Source organism: Zeus faber (assembly GCF_960531495.2).
Source record: "Zeus faber genome assembly, chromosome: 7".
In the NCBI taxonomy this organism is placed as follows: Eukaryota; Metazoa; Chordata; class Actinopteri; order Zeiformes; family Zeidae; genus Zeus; species Zeus faber.
In genome coordinates, this window is record NC_137203.1 from 24,845,721 (window position 1) to 24,863,032 (window position 17,312).

Genomic DNA, 17,312 nt, shown 5'->3' on the forward strand with positions numbered 1-17,312 from the left:
GCACGGTGCCAACAGCCTTCTTGCTGTGAGGCAGCAATGCACTGCGCCACCGTGCCACGAATTTTAGGTGAGAAATACACAATCTAGTTGCTGAATCTCCACACTCATATTAGATCTACAAGGCCTACTTTAAAAGTTTGTTCCGAATTTGTGTGCTACGCGCAGCGGATCTACGTTACTGACAATACACAATTACTTTTTAAATACTTACATTTCCCTCGTCTGCAGTTTTGTCAAGGATGTTGATGGTGTTAAATCCTCTGTTCTTTTAAAAGATTTGTGCTGTTCTCTGCGGCAGAGCACTTCCCATGCTTAGCTCTGAGCCACCGTACACTCTAGCGGTGCCGCTCAAGCTGTGGGTGGAGTTACTCAGATGGGCGGGCAGTTCTAATTCTACTGAGGCCCAATGTGAATGAGACAAATCTGAATGTCTTGTTGGATCACATGTTTTCTGAAATAAGCAGTTTGTCTTGTGACCCAAATGTATCTGCACAAGCACTGACAAATGAGTTTTTCATAATTGGTCTCCTATAATGTTGAATATGTCCATGTATACAACCCAGCACATCAGTTATTTAAAGTTTCTGAATGACCAGCAAGGTTTTGGCTCTAACGCAACTATGAGTCTCGGGGCAGTGTCGTGTCTCCTTTCCTGTTATGTGGAAGGGGGGGAGAGGGGGCTGCTGGCAGGGAGTCGTCTCCTGGTGGTTTAAGAGCCCACTGAGGCTCGTGTCTCCTCCGGGGTTTATGGCCCTCTTTACAGCCTGCCTGTGGACGAGCTGAGCAAAGCAGTGGGTTGTCCTCTGCAAGAGTCATGGCTCAAGGCTTGAGTCCCCATAGAATACGAATGCGGCAATGCTGTGTTTTCTGCTATGCTAGAGTGTGGACAGAGAGGGATGGTAGGCAGAAGAAGCAGATTGCTGGACACTAATGAAGCAAATAAAGATATAGTTGTCCTCTGATTTAGGCTTGGGCAGATTTACAGTTAAATTGTCTATCGGCGATGGACTCCATCATCGCGATTGACATTTTATGACAGACTTTTTACTTTTATTTATTTTTTTATCCGCCAAGAAAAATCCGAGCATTGAACGGTGTAAGTGTAGTTTACCGTGTTCTGAAACTGAGGGAGAGAGGGGGCAGAGGCTCTCGTCATCTCCGCTCAGAGCTGTCGAGTAACCACTGGTGATCGGATCTCACTTCCCGGCTCTACAGTACCGTGCAGAGACTTTAAAAGTGACAGGTGCTCAAAAAATAAAAGAAAAGGCACATGGACCCCAGCTCCGGTTCTAGGCATTTTGCCACTCTGGGCAAACGGAGCAGCACGGCCGAGCGCATATCAAGGGTGCCCCAATGGTGCGCATTGGGACGGGCGTGATCTGTGTGGCTTTCAATTCTATTGTTTGAATTTCTGAATCAACTAAAAAATTGTAATATAGCTAGTTTGTTTGGAAGTCATGCAGCTATTTCATGCTTAAATTAAATACCACCATAATCACAAGTGAATTGTAAATATTAACTTTTTGTTCCATGAAATAGGTTTGTAATGCAAGTGGGATGTTATACAGAAGTTTCTTGCAATTCTCATTATGTAAAAATATAAATCAATATAAAATCTAATTGCAAGCCATCTCATCAGGTTGAATGCATATTGAATCAAATCATGACCTTTTGTATCAAAATCGAATCTGGTAACTGGTAACTAATGAACTTATCCTCTCCAGCAGAGGTAACTCTGGGTCTTTCTTTCTTGTGGTTGCCCTCTTGAGAGCCAGTTTCTTCATAGCGCTTGATGGTTTTTGTGACTGCACTTGAAGAAACTTTCAGAGTTGTTAAATATTTCCGGATTCACTGACCTTCATGTCCCTTAAAGTAATGATAGTTTGTCCTTTCTCTTTTTACTGTATTCTTCTCAATGCCTTTGAGCATCAAGAAGAAAATCTATTTCACAAATGAACTTTTATCAATGCAATTTCAAAGCATTCCAGCTGACTACCTCATGAAGCTGGTTGTGCAAAGCTGTCATCAAGGTAAAGGGTGGCTACTTTGAAGAATCTAAAATATATTTTGATTTCTTTAACACCTTTTTTTTTTTTTTTTTTTTTTTTACTACATCATTCCGTATGTGGTGTTTCATATTTTTGATGTCTTCACTATTATTCTACAATGTAGAAAACGAAAGTAGTAATATAAAGGAAAAAAACGTGAATGAGTTGGTGTGTTCAAACTGTACCCCCCAAATTCCTCTGGCACAGTGAGTCCATTCCACCCAGGATCCACGCCATACACTCCAGCCCCCGCCCCATATACATTCACTGAGAATTTTATTAGGAACATTATACGAATACTGTGTAGGGCCTGCCTTTGCTATCAAAACAGTCTGAATTGTTCTTGGCAGGTTTTCCACAAGATGTTGGAAACATTCCTTTGAGATTCTGGTCCATGTTGACATGATTGCATCACGCAATTCCTGCAGATTTGTCAGCATGCTGCTAATCTCCCATTCTATCACATCTCAAAGGTGTTCTATTGGATTAAGCTCCGGTTACTGGGAAGGCCACTGAAAAACATTGAACTCATTTTCATGTTCATGAAACCAATTTGAGACGATTTTGCGCTGTGATGTGGGGCGTTATCATGCTGTTCTCTTTCAAAACTGTTCGCAGAAGCTCTGCACTTGGCATCTTTAATGAGCTAACACCATAACAAACCGGTGCGAATGAGACTAGTGAAGGCAGCAAGTGAGTGAGAGGAGGCGGGGCTATGTGGGCGCTGCAGCAGTGTGTGTGACTTGCTGTGGGAGCCTACAGGAGACGAGAGAGAGAGAGAGGGAGGAAGCGCAACTATTACCGGTATATTGATAATGTGGAAAATGAGTATCGAAACCATTTCAAATATTCAGAATTGATATGAATAGAAAAATCTATATTTTTGACAACACTTGTCTGCAGACATTTTTTGTTTATCGGCCAATGCCGATTATCTCAAAATGTATCGGCCCACTTAATCGGCCCACCAATTAATTGGTCGACCACTGGTTTTGCATCCCTAGATGTTATTCTGCTCACCACAATTGTAGAGAGTGGTTATCTGAGTTGCCGGAGCCGTTCTCCGCTGACCTCTCTCATCGGCAAGGTCCGCAAAACTCCCGCTCACTGAATGTTTTTTGTTTTTCGCACCATTCTGAGTAAATTCTAGAGACTAATGTAATGAAAATCCAAGAAGATCATCAGTTACAGAAATAGTCAAACCAGCACATCTGGCATGCCATGGTTGAAAACACTGAAATCACATTTTTTCCCCCATTCTGATGGTTGTGTGAACATTATCTGAAGCTGCTGACCCGTATCTGCATGATTTCATGCATTGCACTGCTGCCACACTAGAGCTGCAGGGACAAAATTTGAAAATGGTATAGAATTTAAATATATAAAAAAAATCTGATTTTCTGGGATCTGTGATTTGCAACACAGCAGAGAAGCAGCAGGAAACGGAGTAAATGAAATACATCTTGAGTTTTTATTTGCTTTGTTTGGAGAGAAGATCAGAGCGCACGGGCGTGTTCCCTCTACTCCGGTGCTTCACTGTGGGTACAAGGGAGAGTTCTCCTTTGACCAGAGTGTCCGAAAGTGCGAAATAAACCCAACCGTCACAGACAGAATGTCCTCTAGTGCAGAGGTTCCCAACCACTGGCTAACGGACCGTGCAGCAGAGAATTTGCCACCGGACCGTGAGAACGCAGGTGGGGTGTTTTCATGAGCGATCTGTGATCTGCAGGAAACTATATAAAGTAAATTAAACACATCTAGAGTTTTTATGTGCTTTGTATATATACACTACTCACAAAAAGTTAGGGATATTTGGCTTTCAGGTGAAATTTATGGAAAATGTAAAAAGTTCACGCTACAGTGATGTATCATAAAGGTAGGGCATTTAAGTAGAAGTTTGCAATGGTGATTTCCTCATCTCAAACAATTTATTGAAACAAAAGCCAACAACAGTGGTGGGTATACCACAACAAAAATGTCAATGTCCCAATAACTTGTCATGTGCCCTTGAGCATCAATTACAGCTTGACAACCACGTCTCATGCTGTTCACAAGTCGACTTATTGTCTGCTGAGGCATGGCCCCCCACTCTTCTTGAATGGCGGCCCTCAGGTCATTTAGGTTCTGGGGTACGGAGTTACAAGCCTCTACACGGCGACTCAGTTGATCCCATAGGTTTTCTATGGGATTCAGGTCTGGAGAAAGTGCAGGCCACTCCATTTGAGGTACCCCAGTCTCCAGCAGCCGTTCCCTAATGTTGCAACCTCGATGAGCTGGAGCATTGTCCTCCATGAAGATGAACTTAGGCCTGTGTTGTTCATGCAGGGGCACGATGACTGGATTAATGATGTTATTCAGGTAGTATGGGCTTGTCACTGTACCATTCACAAAGTGTAGGGAAGTTCTGTATTGACTAGACACCTGCCCACACACCACCACCACCAAAGGCTCGTCTGGTGACAACAGTGGCTGATGCATAGCGCTCTCCTTGACGTCTCCAACATCGTTGGTGGCCATCATTTCTGCTCAACAAGAATCGACTTTCATCAGAGAACAGCACTGAGGCCACTGGTCCCTCGTCCAGCGTAAATGCTCCCTGGCCCGTGCAAGACGATGATGCCTGTGCCTGGTGGTGTGGTCAGGTACCCTTGCAGGTTGTCTAGCACGCAGGCCACGCTGATGTCAACGGTTTCGAATGGTCTGACGTGACACTTGGGTGCCTCTCACCTTAAATGTGCCTGGAGTTGAGTGGCATTCATCATCCGGTTCTGCAGGGCACTGTTCACAATGAAGCGCTTATTAGTGTGGGATGTGGCCAAAGGACGTCCACTTCTATGCCTTTCTGTGACTCTTCCAGTCTCTGTATCTCTGTTGCAACCTGCTGATGACACTCTGTGACACTCTAAGCTCAGTGGCCACTTCCCTCTGAGAACATCCTGTTTGAAGCCTCACAATGGCAGGTACTGTTGATCAATTGTTAGGTGTCGTCTTGGTCTCATAATGTCAAAATGTGAACAGCAAGATGAAGAGGACTGTTTAAATACCAATTCTAATTGAACCAGTAAAATGTATTGGTCGATTCATGGATCAAACACCTGTTGTGCAGTTTGGCATTCAGCTCCTTGTTAGAGAACAGCAAGTTGTGCATAAAGTACTGAAACATTAAAGAGTTGGACATGTGCATTCAAAAGTTTAGAGAAGGTCAAATTAAGTTCAGCTGTAAAGGTTATAGTGCATTTTAGGTTCATCCTGAAATTTCACCTGAAAGCCGAATATCCCTAACTGTCTGTGTGTGTGTGTGTGTGTGTGTGTGTGTGTGTGTGTGTGTGTGTGTGTGTGTGTGTGTGTGTGTGTGTGTGTGTGTGTGTGTGTGTGTGTGTGTGTGTGTGTGTGTGTGTGTGTGTGTGTGTGTGTGTGTGTGTGTTACAGAATTCCTTCCATACAAAGACATAAATGGGTCTAATGATGTAATGATTATAATAAATATAGCTGCAGGCAGCAGTACACAGGGTCCAGGTAGTCGTGTTGGTTAAGAATTACAGTTTTCAGAGTTCTCGCAGCATGATTCGCAGCATCACTTTCTAACGACACCAATTTCAGGTTTCCGAGTTCACAGGGCGGACATTCTGCACACTGCTTCTTTATTGTCTCAGACTTTCAGCTTTTCTTTGGCATCTGGAACATGAAAACACACAAACAATACATTTATTTCATGACACAACTAATAACACAATTCTATCTAAACTCAACAAAAACATCTCTTGAAATATCGAATGGAAAACAACATGAATCACAGTTATCCGAGTTCCATTGAATGCACCATTACATCCGAGTTTTCGCTTGTTTCACTTCCTGTTTTTGGAGTGCTTTCAACTGGAGAGCTGCGTCTCCGCTTCACATCTTAACAGAAAACAAATCCACAAATTAATGGATTGTGGATAACGTTGGTTTTTTTCTGACGGATAAAAAAAAAAAAAACATAAAAAGTTATTCATTTGAACAAATGATGTTTGTTGTTCATCACATTTCAGACAGTCTTTTGTGATGTGTTTATTGCCGACGTTCATATCGCGATGAAGATGAAAATACGGTTGATCGTGCAGCCCTACACAACAGACCTCGTAGGGTGCAAATGAGCACCCAGAGACTGAACCTGGACATATACTGTATAATAAATTGAATGATGACGTCACAAAGTCCCCGCTCCATAAACTAATCGAGGTACGACAAAGTTCTGCTACTTCCAGTAGATTTGTCGTTTTTCACTAATATCTGCTCCGAATGTAGATCGATATGGATCAAATTTGAACCACGAGATGTCTGAAATGTCCCTGTTCTAACGAGACCTCAACCATGTCTTCAGCAAATGTTGTGTTCCTTGTGACACTTTTGGCCCGAAAAATGCCAAGGACAATAATAATAATAAAAATCCCAGCAATAACAAGCTGGCTGGCCCCGTAATAATCATAATGATAATAATAAATTTCCCCTTGTGTCCGTGGCCCTTCAGGAACAGAAGTTCTGCCAGAGATACGACCAGCTAATGGAGGCCTGGGAGAAGAAGGTGGAACGCATCGAAAATAACCCACGGCGGAGGGCCAAGGAGAGCAAGGTGCGCGAGTATTATGAGAAGCAGTTTCCAGAGATCCGCAAGCAGAGGGAGCTGCAGGAGCGCATGCAGAGGTGAGGCCACAGCAAGCTCTCCCCAATCTCTTTTCTCAGCAGTTGGTCCTTCATGGTTCGGAATGAGTAGAAGGGCTCTGCTGCATTTCCTTCTGCATTTTACGTTTTGCAGAATGCAGTGTGTTTGTCTGTTTTAGTGTAGTGCCTTCATCAAAGCCGCCGCAAAACCTCCTAAAGTGTTTCTACCCCTTACAGCCGTGTAGGGCAGCGTGGTGGTGGACTGAGTTCATCTGCAGCTCGTAGCGAACACGAGGTCTCAGAGATCATTGACGGCATATCAGAGCAAGAGGTGAGTTTACTCTTTTCTGCACGTGACCATTTACCTCCTGTGAGTCCGGCGATATCCTACTGTCTGCTAAGTTAACCGTAGTGCTCCCCACTCGGCTTGAGCAGATTGACGATTAAATTAATCTATAGAGTCTATAGCCATTGACAATAATGACAGATTTTTCTTTTTTAATTGCCAGGAAAAATATGTTCTCAATCTGATCCCTCAGAGCGGGAGAGAGCCACATTCTCCCTCCACCCCTCTGCCAAGCCCACTCCCCACCCACTCTAAACAGTTTTAATCTTAATTTTTAACCAAGTTGAACACCAGCCCCTTTGAAGGCACATCTGTTTCTGACATGAAACATATAGCCGTTATTTAGTTTTGCTTTGTTTGCGTTCCTTATATGAGGCCATTTCTTAATCAGATACACCAGCTCCTTGTTAACAGTGTTCACCCTCCTATGTTGAGAACGCTGATGGCCAGTTCATGGATTTAATCTTTCTTTTGGCCTTATTTTAAGAAGACGCTCACGCAAGCAGTCTAGTCTCTTTCTCTCCAGCTCTGACCCCTGACCACCTTCAAGTCAATTTTATTAATTTCTTTACATTTTCATCTGTCTGCGATTGATAAAACATCTATCCAGATTAGTCTGCAGCAAGTACATGAAGCGCACATTATGCAGGTCAGCCTGTGGCGTCGCCAGCATGACCTCAACTTCCTGTTGTCTTCTGAACTTTTACCTGCTTTTCAGAAGTAGCCTATTTTCACACTCACACTGTTTTATGTAGTACATGTTTGTTTGGCGGCATGTGGTTAGAACACTTCCCTCTAATTGCAACCCACTCAATCCCAGACATTTGACACACTGTGTGTGTGTGTGTGTGTGTGTGTGTGTGTGTGTGTGTGTGTGTGTGTGTGTGTGTGTGTGTGTGTGTGTGTGTGTGTGTGTGTGTGTGTGTGTGTGTGTGTGTGTGTGTGTGTGTGTGTGTGTGTGTGTTCAGAACACAGAGAAGCAAATGCGCCAGCTGGCGGTCATTCCGCCCATGCTGTTTGATGCCGAGCAGCAGCGCATCAAGTTCATCAACATGAACGGTCTGATGGGCGACCCGATGAAGGTGTACAAGGACCGACAGGTCATGAACATGTGGAGTGAGCAGGAGAAGGACACCTTTCGAGAGAAGTAATGACCCTCTTTATATCCATCAGGGTTTATATATTGGCAGAGCGGGGATCTTGTCTTTGTGATGGGTTTTAATTAGATTTTGTCTGTAAAGAAGTTGCGTGGTATTGTACTTACCACACGTACGCCCTTCGTCTCTTTTGCACTGGATTACTCTGGCGATTGTGTTTGATTGCGATATGGCTGCCATTGGTTTTACTCACTCTGACAAGTCTGGAGACTGTGTACGGTTCAGCGAGTTTGCTTTGAGGAAATGAAGCTTCTCCTTTCGTGAGAAAAGAGATCAACAGTGTCAACCTGCCAAACTGAATCCTACCCACATCAGTTGAAATCAGTGACTGCCCACAGTCCACCCACACACAGACGCTTCCCAATCTTCATCCCTTGATACATGGTAGTCGTACAGCAAAAATGTAGATGGTTTGCTCCTTCAGCTATGTAGTCAGATTTTAAAAGGACGTGCCAGACATAGAATAGACAGACATAGTCGATAAAGACACATTTATGACATTTCACACGCCAAAACACATTTTTCAATGTTCAGAAGGTCTCCTTACGCTATTTGCAATTGCCTTCATTATGAATTACTCACTGTGCATATAAGCGACAGCCTTCTTAAATAATTTAGTGACCAGTGTGTAAATTTTCTTGCATTTTTGCAGGTTCATCCAACACCCGAAAAACTTTGGTCTCATTGCGTCATTCTTGGAGAGAAAGGTAGAATCAAATGGTGTCTTTATTCCTTGTCCTTGATTTTTATTTTTTTGGGAGGTTTTGTCGTTTGTTGTTTATTTTGCTTTTTCACTGCAATAAAAATTCTTCCAGACGGTGGCGGAGTGCGTCCTCTTCTACTACCTGACCAAAAAGAATGAAAACTACAAGAACATTGTGCGGAGAAACTATCGGCGCCGTGGCAGAAGCCAGGTACACTTCACCTCCCGACGGCCCAATCCCCGCTTCCTGTTGAGAATAGCCCAACGCGGTTTGTCCATCCTCAAGGTAAAAGCGATCGTTGGGAGAGATGGTTTAGCCAGATTGCCGAGGTCGTCCGAACCGTGAAGCTCTCATAAAGCAAAGAGGCTTTGAGCAAAGAAGCCACCAAAGGTCACCTGATCACGCCACATTGCGGCCCCTTCCCAATGTCAGAGCTAATTTATTTATTTTATTTATTTTTTATTTTTTATACAAATCGTTTCCGTTGCTAATGGGCCCCTGGTTATTACCTAGCCTCAGATCGGGTGTTGGGCTGTTAAGCTCCACGGAGGCTGGCGCTAATGAAATGGCACATTAATTAACTCGCAACCTTTTCCTGCGGTCGGCGCCTCCTCATCTCTCCTGGAGACACCTCCGCTCATTACCTACTGATGGCTTTTAACCACGCACTACTGATCTGCAGAGACAGAGAGATTCTATAGCGCCATGGCTACAGCAGTTAATAGTAATGACAGTTTGGGAGAGGAGGCGTGTTGAGTACGAGTGATGGCTTAACGCAGACGAAATGTGCACCCGGCCTCATTGAGTCGGGCGCTAAACACTGCTTTTTCTTTCTCCACCTTAAGTGGAGTTTTGTGTGCGGCCTTGGTTTGATCGGTCAGCGGCTACAATCGGAGAGCGAGCACTTACAAATGTCTGTAATTACACTGGACAGTGATGATTAGGGTGAAGAAAATAAGCCTTTAGGCAGCAGGTTCCTCTGCCAAGGCTGGAAGACGTATTTGGTTGCATTGAGTAATGGCTTTTATTTATTTTCTGGCCAGTTAATCAACTAGAGAGGATGTAGGTTGGTGATGCAGTGCATTTGGATGAAACTGCAGTCTTGAAAGTATGGGTTCCGTTTTAAGCGTCCTCTCCTCGCAACCATCTGCCCTTTCGGGTCTCACCTGAATTTTGTCCGTTTACATTCAGGGGTTCGCAAACTTTTTTCACTGGTTACCCCTAAAAAAAAAGTCAAAGGTCCTTCGACCCCATCACTCCAACTCGCCGATGTTGGATCTAAATACAGCATAGTTAAGCACATATCCAAACTTCCATGGGGTAGGCACCCCATGTGAATAGAATTTGAATACAATTATTGCCACTCGTGCTGCGTTTGTGCTGATTGCTAGCGTAAAAATTATAATTTGTGCTGCTCTGGTTTTTGACATATTTAACATTATATTTCATGAGCTGTAATGTAACTTTCCACCGCATCATCGTCAATATCGATCCAAAGTAGTTGGAACAAACTTGTTTGTTTGTGCTACGTTTTGTGCTTGGGGTGACCAAACGTCCCAATTTGTGCTGGACAGTCCTGCATTTTTACCAATTGAAGCTTGTAAATTGAAATACATACATTTCTATTATATTGACATTTATTTCCATGAGTCGGTGCAGCAGCAGCTTTTGTGACGACAAAGTGTCTCCTTCTCCTGCGCTGTCGGGGACAGGAGTGGGGCTGCTTTGGTTGCTATGGTTACATAGATGCACACACAGCGCACCGTCGCTTTCTCTCGGTCTCTTATGGAAAATGTAGCCCACTGAAAAGTTCTTTATTGTGCATCTAATGAATAATTTATCTGAGAGAATAGTGGTGGGCCGATCGCATGATCGTCGTAATCGGATCGTATCTGTAAAATGCACCCCAATGATCATGATCGGATTTTGTTAGCTCGATGCCGCTATCGGAAGCACCACCGTTGAGCCATGTTTTCTGTGAAAAACATGATGTTGTGGTCCATAATCCTTTTGTAAGTGGTGATCTGCAGCAGCAGCCCGTCCATTTTGTTCACCAGAGACCGAACATTGGTGAGGGCAATGCTGGGTAGATAGCCGGTGAAGAGTTAGCTTTAGCCTCGCCCTTAGCCCTCCTCTCATCTGCCCTCCTTTGTTTATGATCTTGGCGCCGCCTGCGAGCAAGTCCGGTCGGCATAGCAGGGTTGTTTGCCTCCGGCGTCTTGCCAATCTCTGGGATGAGCCAGAGATCGCCGAAAAAGTTGTCAATATTGCAAGATCCGATGTCCAAAAGTTCCTGTGGGCCCTATGATGTGTACGCCAGACTGTCGCAGACGATTCGCAGAATCTGGAGCGGCGCTGAGCCCTGTGTTGTGCACGCGCCGCCATCTTCCACAAAGCTGAGGGGAGGGACTATGGGAGGGGACCGTATGTGCAGCTGTCTTATAATGTGAGCGGGATCAGATCTCGCAGCGTAATAGTCATTGACATACAGCAGATCTACCCAATGAGACCAAATTATAAGAAAATGTGATATCTCCAATCCGGATATAAACTCAAAATGATTTAACGTCAATCGTAATCGGATAAAACACAATATCCATGAGGATATCTTTTCATTTCATCCGATCAATCGGCCCACTCCCATGAGACAGTTTTTTCTGAAAAAAGATTTTTATTTTTGAATAAATTTAAAATAATATTATTTTGTTCAGAAAATCATTTGGCGAACCCCACAAAATATTTTGCGACTACCAGTTTCTTTTGTCCATTTCTCTTTTGTGGCTTGCTCCAATTTCATAATAATCTTATTACATTAGTCAATACAAATGTGGCTCGCCCTTAAGCACAATGCAGTTCACCATCAGTTTTACTCCAGTTATATAAGAGCGGTTAGATTTCCATGTGGGGAAATTCGACAAAGAGATTTATGAATCCCAATTCATATACAGGGTTAGGTTTTGCTTCCACTAAGCTGCGAGGCTACGGCCAAAAGCATTAATAGTCCAAAGCCCACCTCTGGTAGACTAGACGGCGAATCGATTGGAGCGATGATGGTGTGATCGATAAGTGTGGACTAAGTGTTTCCTGTCTGTCGGCCGGCTGCTATCGAAAGCTTGCGGCTGTCCTGCACATCTGTATCTCTCTTACGCTCAGACGGCCAGGAAACGGGTGGGGAAGTGATCATGGGTGCTAAACAGGCAGGGTTAGGGCCTGTCTGCTTTGGGGAACCAGTGCGTGTACCATGGCAATGTTTCTGTCGCTCACTCTCTCTCCAAACGATGTTTGTTTTTGTTTGTCCTCGCCTTGTTGTGTCTGCATGTGCGCGTCCAAAGGTACGCGTGCTTGTCCCGGGTGCACGCTCGCTGTGGCGGTGGGGGGCGCGGGGGTGGTGGTGGTGGGGGGCGCGGGTGGTGTGCGCCTTGTGTGCACAGTGTATCCAGTTGCAGGGGATCATCTTTGTAACGGAGCGGCTCGTTGTCGTCGTCTCTCCCCGTCGCAGCATGGCCAGCAGCAACAGCAGCAGCAGCAGCAGGTGAGCCGCGGCAGCCAGGAGGACAAGGAGGAGAAGGAGAAGGAGAGGGAAGGAGAGAGGGATGAAGAGAAGACCGAAACAGAGGACAAGGAAGATGGAATGAAGTGAGTTTATTTGCAAGAACATAGTTGGAGGGGAATAATATATTACTTTACACCCTTAGTAAATGAATAAACTCACCCTAATGCTTGTATGGATATATTTTCTATGACCAATACTGCAATTGCCATTTGATTTTCATAATATTATACCTCCTTTTTTTACAGGATGTATCTATCCTGTGTAAATAAAACTTAATTTATAGATGTAGTATGAATCTCATATAACAAAAGTTAACGCTTTTGGAGAGCCGTTGAGACATTTTCGTAAACAACCAAGATGGCTGCCGCTGATGTAGAACGCTGAATCCAAACTGGACGGTATATTTTCTCAAAAAAAGCTTTTGTTGATGAGGATAAAGATGTGTTTGCCGTACTTACGATCAGGATTTGGTTAAAGTTGAATTTACCAACTACCTCGCTCAGCCCTGCGTCGCTCGTTTTATTGCTGTGATTGGTTGTAGGTCTATCCAGCTGTGTCCAGAGACATTTTGGTCTGCGCCGGTTGGTAATGCCCCTTGGAAATCGAAAATGAACGGAGAGACTAATACATATTTGCGAATTGTTCTGGCAATGCCAGGCTACTAAAATACAGCATGCAAAACCAATAGTCTTGATAATGAAAATAAAAACTTTTTAAATGTAAAACGAAATACAGTGTTTGCAACTTAAAAATTGCACTGTATTGCAATTGCACATTGCGATTTCAGCGTGAAATGTATCAATCTTTTAGCCCTAGTGTATGAATATACAACTTATATAGGTATGTAAGTAACTATTATGATATGACAGAGCTCAAAATTAGTGACGCTAATTTAGAATTTTCCTTCTGACTGAGAGCCGACTCTCGTTAACCGATCCTTAACCGTTACCCAACAATGTCAAAATATTATGGCACTGTCCCCCGAAAATCCTTTTTTTATTGGACTTTACAATTTATAAATAAGGGGAATCATAAATATATTTTATACACGAACACCGCTCTCTGTGCGCCCTGAACCAATATCATCCAATTGAACAGTGGTGAACCGGGGAGCCTTTGGAGCCGTTCCTCCAAATAAAACAACTAAAAACTGTAAAAAAAAAACAAACAAAAAAACACACTGTTTTAAGTTGTTTTGTTGGGAGGAACAGAAACGAGCGGAGGAACTCTGGGCCCCGTTCCTCCATGCACATCGATAGTATTAATCGCTCTAAATTCTTATTGTCAGTTAACTGTTAAACAGTTAATTATTAACATCCCTAGTCACAATGTTGGATTTTAACCCACAACACAACCAGTACAGGGATTCGCCCTCTGCGATAGTTGTTCCCCAAGCTCCCTATTGTGAGTATTGTCTAAGATCACCCTGCAGCAAATGAGGTAGAATTTAATTTGCCTATAACCAGCAGATCTGGTAAGATCATCACTTTTTTCCAACTCTCAAATAGTATCTCCCTCACCTTCAGCCAGACTTTCCATCTACTGAAAATTCAGGCATCCTGTCCCTCTCTAAATTTGAACAGCTGGTTCTTTGTTTATCTCTCTTCCTGCCAATAGAGCACAGCCTCCTATGAAAAAAATCCTAAAGTCCTTTAGGTCATTGGATTGTTGGCTTAACCTTCTTTTTGACTGACATGTTAAAGTCTAACATCAGTTTCTGGGTAGAGATGTAATTGTGGGGGTGTGTGTGTGTGTGTGTGTGTGTGTGTGTGTGTGTGTGTGTGTGTGTGTGTGTGTGTGTGTGTGTGTGTGTGTGTGTGTGTGTGTGTGTGTGTGTGTGTGTGTGTGTCTGCAGAGGTGACAACAACAGATGGAATATTGGTGTTAAAGCAGCAGTAGTCATACATAATGGGCCGCAGCATATCTATTTTGATGCACACCAGTGTACATTATCAGCCGTGGCTTTACACCGCTATAGTTATTTCATGTAGGGAGGCCGGACAGACAATTTATCAGCAGTCTTGTCACACTGGGGCGCTGATGGTGATGAAGTATGCCTGCTGCCCCTTCTCCGAGGCATGGCCAGGGGACTCCCTGTGACCCCCCTCTGCCTACCTGACACCCCTGGCACAGCTGGCTCCACTATATTTAGTGTGCCAGCAGACCCTCTCCGTAAGATTAATAGAGCTGTCGGAAGATGAATGCAGGAGCAGCGCGTTTAGCTTCGCTGGCTGTCTCCAGGCGTAACCATGTGCTGACGCTGGATGTATTATAAAACCAAAATGGAAATGGAATAAAACAATTCTCCCTCTTTCTGGAACTGCTACATGCCCTCACGTTTGGTGTTGCTTTCGCCTCAATTCCATGTCTGATTCCAGGAGCTTTTATCAATCATTTTGCAATCAAAATTGATCCTCATTACGTACAAAAAACATCAGATTTAGCAATTAATCTACTCTTAAAGCTCTTCGGCCCTGTTTACACCAGGCATTAACAAGTATCTTGGGTGATCGGATCATATGCGGCCCAGACCACCTCCAAATGTGGTCTGAGCGATCGAATCTCAAGCCACTTTGAGGACACATTGGGTGTGTTTACACCTGGCATTAGAGCTGTCTGCTTGTGGTCAGATCACAAAAGACGCATGTTAATGCCATGTGTAAACTGGGTCTTAGTGTTTTGGGTCAACAGTCTGACTCAAAAGAGCAGTGCACTAGGCTAGGTTAAGTGTGTTTGTGAGTGTGACAAACTAACGGTCTGAGTCTTCGTCCACCTCCCCCACAGGGACGACACCTCTGGAGAGGACGGGGAGGACAAAGAGCCCACAGTCGCCGTCAAGGGCAGACGCACGGCAAACAGCCAGGGACATCGCAAAGGCCGCATCACCCGCTCCATGACTAGCGAGGTGGAGGAGACCGCCACCCCAACCCTCAGCAACGAGCTCGGTATGTTCCGCTAGAACGCACCCCACCACGCTTCCATACGCACCTATGCAATGAACTCCTTCAGTGTTAACTAGGGCTGGGAACCAAATGCTGGTTTCTGTTTGTAACAGGATACAAATTGATTAGCCACCACACAAATGACTAGCTGGATGCTTCTTCAATTGCTGGTTGACAGTTTCTTTGGTACCATTACCCTTCCGTTGCTGGTGGTCTTATCACTGCCCCTGATGATATACGTGACCCACCGCAGACTTAAGGTATATTTGGTGGCTTTTGATTTGTGTTGACTTGCATCATTTGAAAGTGAGGAATCACAGCTTCAAAACAAGGTTTCACTTGTGCAAATCAAACAAATATTTTTAAAGCTATGACTTGTTAATGACAAGGGTGTGGCAAACTGGGTTTCTGAGAGAATCACCCTCAAAGTTTTCCCCCACACATGCCTTCATTCAGCCAGCTCCCAGGGTGCAAATGAGTTGGAGGACCAACAAAGCCAAAATGAACTGTGTTTCCCCCATGTAATCTAACAGAATATTTAACTACACAGTTAAACATTTTTCTACTATTTATAAATCAAACTCGGTTTTGAAAATACACTGAAAGATAAAAGAAAACAAAGAGGAACACGAATCTGGAAAAATTGAATTTTCCTTCCAGAAAGGTTTTTTTTTTTCAACCTATTTGGCTGCTCCTGGCAATTTTAGAAATGCGTGAGATAGCAGCTATTGCTGTGGTGGATCACATATAGTGTTGGAGTCTAAAAGGAAATCAATAAAGAGTTGGATTAAACTGGAGGAATCCAAAATGGAATCGGCAAAATACTAATGGATTTTAGCACTGTCTGGCTGTTCGTTCCCTATATGATTAAGTTATTCTTTGCAGTAGACTTTATTTGCAGCCATTTGATTTTATTCAAGCAGTGATAACAAAGCAGGTGTGAATAAAACCGAATGATGTAAAGAGAGACTAGTATATGTTTCACTGGGTTACCACCATTCATATGCCCAGCTCCTTCCCATCTGATGAAAGTCTCGCAGCCCGCCCCAACTCTCCTCCTGTGCTTGGCCACCATCATCTGCTGTCCCACACCACAAGAGTGCACTGTGGTTCCCTCAGCCTTTTTTCTAGGTCAATCATCAAGCGCTTTTAAACTCCCACACAACAGTTCCAGTGGAAATTAAACAATGGCGTAATACCTTCCCCTGAGCAATATTGAGTCATTTATTGCCTTACTTATAAAATAAACAGCATATAATTTGATCACCTGCAGAGGACAATTATGTTGTGAGTGTGTAAGTCATTCGACTGTGGGGCTCAGCAAAAACAATGTTTTGTGCAGATTCATTTTTAGGATGCTACTCTGTTTTTAAGGAAAAAATACCATTTGTGTCAGCAGCATTCCGGCCGTCCCTTGGCACTTTGCCTTCCTCGCAGATGGCAAGTCAGCCAAACGCACACGGTTACAGTCCTGCCGCAGTCTATGTGGCGTTTTTGATGTTTCAGCACCGGCATGTTGCGTGTGGTTAGTCACAGGAATCCCCAGGTGGCTTGAGCCACTGGGACTTACATCAGCAGCTCTTCTCAGCCACAGTTGCCGGTAGTGCCACCGCTGACCCACTGCGTCCCTTCACTGGGTCCTCTTCATTAGGGAGTAGTGGTCGACTGATATGATTTTTTTCAATGGCCGATATATAATGTATAAAATCTTAAATATATTAAGCATACATAATACAAAACAATTTAATATTAAAGAGACAATTGCTGAATATAAATGAACATTTATTTAACACTTTTGTTATTGTCTGCATTGTCTCTGTTTACTTAAGTAGATATGCACTCTGTCTGGGGTGCACTTTTTAATTATAATTAATTTAATTAATTTAGTCATTTAGCAGACGCTTTTATCCAAAGCGACTTA

At 43.7% G+C, this 17,312-nt stretch overlaps 1 protein-coding gene across 1 annotated transcript in view; it reads left to right on the forward strand.

The window, feature by feature from the left end:
• The window catches only part of ncor2 (nuclear receptor corepressor 2), a gene marked incomplete at its 5' end in the record, with an annotated part of 86,160 nt that overhangs the window by 36,408 nt on the left and 32,440 nt on the right, over positions 1-17,312 (forward strand). Inside the window, 7 exons of the mRNA XM_080004680.1 lie at positions 6,559-6,731; positions 6,927-7,020; positions 8,004-8,182; positions 8,845-8,899; positions 9,008-9,106; positions 12,396-12,532; positions 15,234-15,394. Of these exons, the coding sequence (XP_079860806.1) occupies positions 6,559-6,731; positions 6,927-7,020; positions 8,004-8,182; positions 8,845-8,899; positions 9,008-9,106; positions 12,396-12,532; positions 15,234-15,394 (898 nt within the window). The remainder of the gene's footprint in view (positions 1-6,558; positions 6,732-6,926; positions 7,021-8,003; positions 8,183-8,844; positions 8,900-9,007; positions 9,107-12,395; positions 12,533-15,233; positions 15,395-17,312) is intronic.